The following is an 8,867-nucleotide window of genomic DNA, read 5'->3' on the forward strand; positions in this document are numbered from 1 at the left end:
TGAAACGGTTTATCTCATTTATTGGCTCATGAATTATGCATGCTTGCTCTAAGTGGATTGGATTCCTTCAGCGTCTTCTGTCTGCAGTGCACTGACCTTTGAACAAAAGGGGGTCATTATGCAAAGGCCCATGCAGATGTTGGTATAAATCATTTTATTTCTTTATAGAAATATTAACAGATGCTTTGTATGTCATTTTCATTGTAAAAAAAACAAAAACAATAAAAAACAAAACAATAAATGGGCACAAGACGTTCCAAGTTGACATAAGTTGATTCTCAAAAGAAATAAAAAGGGAAAATAAAACTCATACCTGTTCAACACGGAGGCTGAAAACAGAGACTGAAATACAGTCACATGGATGTACAGTTTGTGATTGTCAATATGAATACAATACATGCGCTGTCGAGTGTAGTTTGTCTGCAGCAAAGTATAGCTCTGCCTGAAATGCAGAAATGATTTTAAAAATAAATTATAAAAAAAAAAACAGGTGCTGGACTGAAACACATGTGGGGAGCATTACATCCAGTACCGTACGCAAACTGTGTCTTTCTGTTTATAGCTCTGCCCCTGACTGAAGGCCGGAAGCCTAACATCTACCTTGGTCAGGGGGGACTTCCCTTCGGCGCAGCAGTAGATGTTTGCCGTGCGGTAGACTTTGGCTTGAATCCAACTGGTTTCCTGTAAAAAACGTAAAAAGTGTGCGTGCGTGCGTGCGTGGAGGGTTAAAGGAGGGTGATTGTTGATTGTAGCAGAGTAGCCCTGTCTGAGGACCAGATGTTTACTTTCCAAGTAGCGGGTTTGAATCCACACAGAGAAGTACCATAGGTCAATCAGTGATCATGGGTGCAGTGTCCGAGGTGGTCTCTGGCTCTGCGTCACAGTACCTCTCCATCTCCTCCATCTCTCTCTCCACAAGGACTTCTCTGCCGGTGAAACGCACCTGTCTCCTCTCTCTCCATCCCCTGCTCTCTCTCTGCTTGTCCTTTGGGACTGTGGCGTGTGCCGGCTCTAGCATCGCCTGGACGCTCTCTCCTTCCTCTCCCGGGTGGAGGCCACCGTGTCTGGGCGTTATAGGCTGGTCGGGTCCCCTTCGTCCTGGGACCATGTGGAGGAATGAGCCTCCCCTCTCTGTCGCAGACGCGTCCTGGCCCTGAGGCGCTTTGGGAGTCTCGCTCTTGACCTTCTTACTTAGTATGAAGTTGAGAAAGGCTGTCACTAGAAGCATGCTCCCTGCGGTCACAAGACATCCTATGATATTTACAACTTATTCTGAAACAGAATCAAAATACATTGTTGCGATTTTGAGAGTTTATCCATTAATGCTCATAACTGCAGGTACACAGAGTGTCAATTGACCCCTATACTGTAGGTACATTTCTGCAAGATTCATGTCCTACCCAGGATTCAAACTCCCATGCAAGACCTTTTTGGGGGGGTAGGGCCGGGAGATGTTACAATTTGAGCTTCATGCAGTACCGCCTGTCAACCAGTTGGTGTCCTACCCAACCATTAGATCTATATATGTCTCAATGGAAGAGTAGGGAGACCAGACACCTCCAACCAATGCAGATGCACTAGTTAAATGAACAACATCATTAACAACGTTGTGGATTGCAGCTTTAAGACTCCAGTACCTGGCAGAGTGGTTGTATACCTGAGATAACGGCGTGCCACACCAGCACAGGATGCAGGAAGCAGACCAGAGACATGATGGAGTAGTAGAGGAACTTCTGGAAACCGCCAACGTGACAGAACCTCCTGCACAATGAAAACACTGGCCAGTCTGGAGGAAAGCTATGAGGAGAGAGAGAGAGAGAGAGAGAGAGAGAGAGAGAGAGAGAGAGAGAGAGAGACAGCGAGACAGACAGACAGACAGACAGACAGACAGCGAGACAGCGAGACAGACAGACAGACAGCGAGACAGACAGACAGACAGACAGACAGACAGACAGACAGACAGACAGACAGACAGACAGACAGACAGACAGACAGACAGACAGACAGACAGGGTGGGATTTAGACTGAGCATTACAGTCGCACTTGTTTCAGTGGCTCCAGCTGCTTCATGCCCACTTAAGTACACACACACACACACACACACACACACACACACACACACACACACACACACACACGCACACACACACCTGTCTCACTGGTGATCTAAAAATACAAACTTCAAATGGGCATCTCAGGGGGCAGGGGATGAAGGCGTACCACTCTTAATGTGCTTTTTCACCATAGGCCCACTTTTATGTGCGTATCAGGCTGGCACGTACATACACTGCATCGTGCATGAAGTCACCGCAGAACAGAATACAGAATGCAAATATGCAGATAAAGAGAGATGCATGCTGTGTCCCTGCAGTCTGTTGTGGAGAGATGCACACACATTTAAGAGACGGGGCCATAATGGACAATGTGAGTCATCCTTTCCACAACATAATCGCAAGGTTCTGTTCCGTCCAATGCCCTGCAAGAATGAACGCTTTAAGAACACTTTTGTCCCCTACAGCCACTCCATGACCAGCCAATGAACTGGACTAATAGTTTTAGTTTGACTTATTTATGGGTCTATGTGCAATAAGAAAGGATTATTATTCCCAGTGACACCTTTTTAATGCTGTTCTTGCTTTCATAATATATTCTTTTATATATTTATCTCAGTGTTAACCTGTGAGATGTGTTAATTGTATGCCTGTATGAGCTATATGGCATATCTGAATTTCTCCTCAGGGATAAATTAAAGTGTCTATCTATGCTGTACTTACGGCAGACACATGAACAAGATGACATCCAGGAAGTAGGCCACTTCAACCAGCATTATGCACACAGATGACACACTGGTGGGAGAGATAAAGAGTTTCTCAACATTGTAGTAGCAATAACAGGAATAATAATGATCAACAGTAATATGAGGTAAATACTGTACATGGCAATTAAAGTAGCTCAACGTTATTATTTCAGCTCCTGTGGTCAGCTCACCACCGGAGCGGTGGTCACCTCACCACCGAAAATCCAGACTATGAATAGGCCTTTATTCCCTAACTTGAGTAAACTAAAGACCTGGAGGCGTGATCAATGCCATTTGGTTATTCTGAGTGGCCAAAGAGCATTGATCACGCCTCCAGGTCTTTAGTTTACTCAAGTTAGGGAATAAGACCTGGTACTTAAGACACGCAAAATACAGCCCTATAGTGTCAGGTGCCTGTGTGTGTTGTATGAGTTTCAATATCAGGTGCAGAGGTGGACAAAGTACTAAGTTAAAGTTGTTCTGTCCACCTTGAACTTGAGTGAACGTACTTGCTTTTATATTCTAGCATTCAAAAGTACAAATTACAAAGGACCTTTTAATATCAATGTTGCATTGCTGTGTTGAAACCGAAAAACTACGAATAGTCAAAAATAGCAGATGCACATCGTGATTGTGAGCTTGTAGATCAGCTATTTAAAAAAAGTGTAAGCGTGTGTCAACGATACACGTACAGAAACGCACAGCTCCTACATTTAAAGTGTACTGTAATTTATTCAATTTTCTACGGATTGTCTTGATAACATCTAACCATCTGAAACTGTAATGTTCTCAAGGAGGACATAACCACCCACCACTATCAGCCTCCCCTAGGACAGTGTGTGTGTGTGTGTGTGTGTGTGTGTGTGTGTGTGTGTGTGTGTGTGTGTGTGTGTGTGTGTGTGTGCGTGCGCGTGTGTGTGTGCGACTTGGTGACTGTGTGCGTGCGTGTATGGGGGGTGGGGTCACATGAAATAAACATGCATACTTTTCATGCATTTGTGCCCTCCTTGGGGAGATGTTTTCCTGTGGCTCTGTGGGAGTGTGGCTGTGAGCCACACAGATAACAATAAGTAGGACAGAATGTCAGCCCTGCCTGCTGGTGACTTCTGCCATCTGCCACCATGCTCTGCACCTCATCACGTCCCCCAGGGTATCCTGCCCATCATACCATATCTGCTGTTTGCATGCCCACTGAGTGTATGCCCAATGTGTGCGTGAGTGAGTGAGTGAGTGCGTGCGTGCGTGCGTGCGTGCGTGCGTGCGTGCGTGCGTGCTGTGTGTGTGTGTGTGTGTGTGTGTGTGTGTGTGTGCGTGTAATACCGTGTATAGGTTGGGGAAGTTATTCTGAAAGATTTGGCCACACACATTCCTTCTTATATTAAAACAGTTGCATAGTTCATTAGTATTTTCTGCAACTCTGGAATGTCACCAGGTCAGGCCAAGTAGAACCAAGTTCAAGAGGGCTTTGGTGGATTACCGTATATCGATATAAATGAATACAAGATGCTCTGCTGAGTTGGTCCTCAATGGGCTGAACCGAAACAATATGTTGCCTCCAACTGAGTGACAGAGACCATAGATAATGAAAAGGATGGAGATCAATCGATAGATAGATATAATTTACCTTTGGCATGACATAGTAGAAACACAGATGGTAAATAAATGAAAAAAACATTTTCTGCTCCCAGAAATGTCTTTACTTAAAGTGGTAACGTTTCGAGCCGTAGCCCTTCTTCAGACCTTCACATGGAAGGAGTAGACAACATTATATACACTGTACACATAGTGTGACATGCCACACCTGTGGCCCATCACCCATCAGTCCTAATCATTGTCACCAGACAGGTAGTCTCGTGTAGCCAGACAACGATTCTACAATCTCTGAATGCTATATAGAGTCTGGAACTATGCCTCCCGAAATCCGAGTAAGGAAGTTGCTATTTCCGTTCACGAAAATATATTTCCTTTTCTGCTAACCAACAAGCTATAGGCCTATGCTTAGATGTTTTCTATTTATATTAGGATACATTTGCGCGACTGTAAAGATGAAACGGAATTGTCTCAATGTATATGCATTGCATTAGATTAGATTCAGCCTCCTTAAACACAGATGGTGCCAATATATTAATTAAGGTTGTGTTCCGATCAGGTCAAACTAGGGGGCTGCTATTGTGCATGTTGGCTCTCTGCTACATCAAATGTAATGGAACAGGACCTTAATTAGAAACATTTGTAGGCTCCGGGTAAGGTCACACGTATACTTCTGAAGGAGATAGACAACGCAAGTCAAATACCCATGTCAATTACACATGTTGTCATGCAGATTGTGGGGCGGTGCCAGTTTGCTGCTGTGCAGTTAGTTTGACTTAAAAAAATGTAACATTGAAAGACGTTTACAAGCGAAATGCCTGCCAAGTGGGGTCCACCACGGATGCCATATCATAACTAACCATAACCCTAACCATAACCACCCACTAATCTAATGGACAGAATTCAATATCGGAATTATGAGCGGACCCCCAACCACGGCGCTTGGTTGACGCCTGGTCAAAGTTCACCAATGATGAACTCCACGTGTTGAATGTGACGCGGGAAGCTCCACAAAAATAGGCTTCTGACGTGTGACTGGACTGGACCATGCATGCCCTAACAGTGTTTACCCAATGGCAATATGACTGCCATGAAAAAGCTCTCTTGTGACTAATGAGCATATAGGCTATACTTACATCAGATAAATGGCCAGACTGTGGAACTCTCCCCGATGCAGTGTCTCCACACCTACAGCACACAACACTGGAATGGAGACAACAGGGTCAATTATTCCTTTTCATTTATGTATTTGTTTTTACATGGCCTGGCCCTACAATACTTCTAAGCACCAAACCTTGTGATTGTGACCACCGGGATGTAATTGTTAGTCCATGCCTTTTTAAGAAAATCATCCCACATTCCACAGAGCACACGTGCATCTGACAAAGAATGATGAAAATTTGGTTCAACGTGAAGAGTCTAGGCTGTTTGCAAAGTGGTCACTAGGTGTCAGCGTAGGTTCATGATTCTGTTCAATGGCAAACAACTGCAAGTCTTTCAAATCACAGTAGTCTCTACACTGTCTCGAAAATAATTATGCTGATATTGCAGATACATGTTCACATCGTTGGCATGTGCAAACCCAAAATGGAGGCCTAGTACAGGGGTACCTAACCCTATGCTTCTGTCAACTCAGCTGTATGAATTAAGGGGGCGTAAGTGATGTGTTAAAAAGCTTTATATTTCAATAGTTATCATACTATAGCCTATACTGTAGCTATAGAGTGTTTTTTGTTCAGTAGGGGGTCTCCACATCTCTCCAGCACTTTAATAAACAGAAAATCAATGCTCAGGTTGGGATGCCAATCGGGAGAGAGAACTCCACAAGGTATCTCAATCCTCTTAGCAGACCTTGTATTGAACTGTGCTAGTGTGCTTTCCTCCAACTGTGCTCATTCTACAAACTGATACAATTAATCAATCAATCAATCAATCAATCAATCAATCAATCAATCAATCAATCAAATTATCAGCTTCAATGTTATATTGTTCCAGAGGCAGTTACAATTGTGTCTGCCATTTGTGTTTCATCACTTCCTTTTCACTTGTGTGAGTTCACTCTCCTGACTGGATATATTGGTGTCTTGACCTGAAAATGGGTTTGTTTTCTGAGCTGGGGAGATGGAGGGGGGGGGGGGTGGTTGGTTACAGAACAAACACGCAATGATTGTTATCAGAATATAGATACACTAATACACTTATTTCTTACACCCCTTGCAGTCACATAAAAAGTGTATAACATGCCCTTTGCTGGGAGGCAGGAATGAGGTAAACCCAGAGCATGCTATTGGAGGGGGGGGGGGGGGGGGTCACAGCTAAACATGTGGAAGCAATTGGTCAGGCCTGTTTACCAGAAATGTGAAGATAGAATCTGCACCGGTGGGATTAGAGCTATACAGCGAGGGGATGTAGCTAAATGCTTTCTGGGAGTTTATGGAGTGTGAGGAGAATTAACGCTGCTTACAGACACGCTGGTGGAAAATTAACATGTATGTTCAGTGCTCACCGTGCGTGTCTGTGTCTACACGGAACACACACAGACACAGACGCACGGATACTCCCACGGGGCTGCCCCAGACACAGAGACCCCTGAGTACACACACACACACACACACACACACACACACACACACACACACACACACACACACACACACACACACACACAGAGATGCACAGAGGAACACACAGAAACGCACATGCACACTCTGTGCACTTAAGATCAAGAAGGTGTGAGTGCATATAGCATCTTGTGATCAAATGAGCCCAATAACTCAGCAGGCTAAAGAGGCCTCGGCGTTGAGGCGAGGTTAGACAACTGCGGGCCAGTGGATGTACACTACAGAGAGTCTGCAACTCTGCATGTGTTTGAATTTAGAGCGGAGGGAGGTCTATAGAGAGGGAGGGAAGCGGCAACTAGACAATCTCCCCACGATTTACTAGTGTGGCTGGAGGGTGTAGCTATAGTAGCTGCTACTACTGTATATACTGCAGCCGTTCTCAGCCTTTTACTTACTCAGTGACGGCCATTTGTACACTCTCAGAGTTACAGACCCTGTCAATCATCAATGAACACTTGAGGATTTAACAGCAAAAATCGTAGTTTCATATGTAGCGGACTGAATTTTCGGGGCCTAATCAGGGCTGAGGAATCCAATTTCCATTATGGTTCCTACTAGCTATCAGAGATTTAGCTGGGGGGCCCCCTGAAGGACCCCAGACTCCATATTGGGAACATGTGCATGCATCCCGCTTCCTGTTGGACTCTCTGGAGCCACCGGGTGCAGTAAAACATTATTTTTACGCTATAACGTTATATGTTGTTGTATGCTCAGCGAATTGGCCATGAGCAAACTCACCCTGCAGTGTTTTGCCGAGAGAAGATCTCAAGGTCGTGTCAGGGTCAAAGGTAAAGCAACAAACAGACTTCAGGACAGACAGTTTACTGTATATGTACTCAGGTTTTGGATCAAGGGAAAGGGCGGAAGCACCTATATTTACTGGTCCCTGGGCCCCGGGGGCAAGGGGAAATGACTCTTCTACATTCACACAGCAGATGGCTGCTCAGATGGCTCAGATGAGCGCACAGGGTCAGAGCGGTTAGGGGTTAAGTTGTCTCGGGGACACTTACCCAACTCAGATTGAGGAACCTCGCGTCACCAGACGCGGTTTAGATCCGATGATAAAAAATAGAACAAAATAAAAGCGTCGCTTTGAGTTATGGCCCCCCCTGTTTCAGCTGAGGGTCCAACCAGCGAGCTTCTGATTCTCAGACGGCCTCTATCTACCCACTCAGCTACGGCCGGACCACTATCATTAAAATGAATTAAACTACATTAAACTACAAGTTGCGAAGCTCACATTGACAGCTTATGTAGATCGGCTATTTTCAGCAATTTTTGCCGTGTTGACAAATTATAAAATCAATACCAAAATAAGCAAACGTGGATTCCGTACCTACTGCAGTGGAGATGCCAAGAACTCTGCAAGCGCATTCCACCACGATCCACCAGGCTCGCTCCGACCGCCCCATAGCAGCACTCATACTTCCTTTCCTCCTGTAGGCTTCTTCTCGTCCTTCTCTCCGGGTTCCCGGTGGTCAGTGAAGAGGCATTATTCTGCCGTCCAGGTGACTAGGAGTTGGATGGATGGAAGCACAGTGCAGTGGAATCCGTGCATAGCCCCATGGTGGCTGTGAGCCTGGCTGAGCGTACTGTGGCTCCGACGGCTGCTAATCAGCCTAATACTGCGACGGGCCAAATACAAACACCCACAGTCCAAATCCTGAGTGCTTACTTGAGCCTTTTCGGGGCCCGTTTGTGAAATTATTAACACTCCGGATTTCTATAGTGCGTGCTCGTGGCTCGTGCGTCCTAACCTGCTCACGCAAGCGCTGCACACACACACACACACACACACACACACACACACACACACACACACTGGCACTGCACATAGCAACATGCAACAACACCAGCAT

The 8,867-nt window shown here is 45.3% G+C and overlaps 1 protein-coding gene across 1 annotated transcript; it reads right to left on the reverse strand.

Moving 5' to 3' along the window:
• Positions 1–829: 829 nt before the first annotated feature.
• Positions 830–8,420, reverse strand: tmem72 (transmembrane protein 72; the record flags this gene model as incomplete). Its single annotated transcript, XM_080782981.1, has 5 exons — positions 830–1,233; positions 1,658–1,761; positions 2,775–2,846; positions 5,524–5,590; positions 8,345–8,420. The coding sequence occupies 5 exons, from the start codon at positions 8,418–8,420 to the stop codon at positions 830–832; spliced, it is 723 nt and encodes a 240-aa protein (XP_080639107.1).
• Positions 8,421–8,867: the final 447 nt, after the last annotated feature.

Source organism: Protomyctophum bolini, assembly GCF_963924005.1.
Source record: "Protomyctophum bolini genome assembly, chromosome: 14".
NCBI classification, from domain to species: Eukaryota; Metazoa; Chordata; class Actinopteri; order Myctophiformes; family Myctophidae; genus Protomyctophum; species Protomyctophum bolini.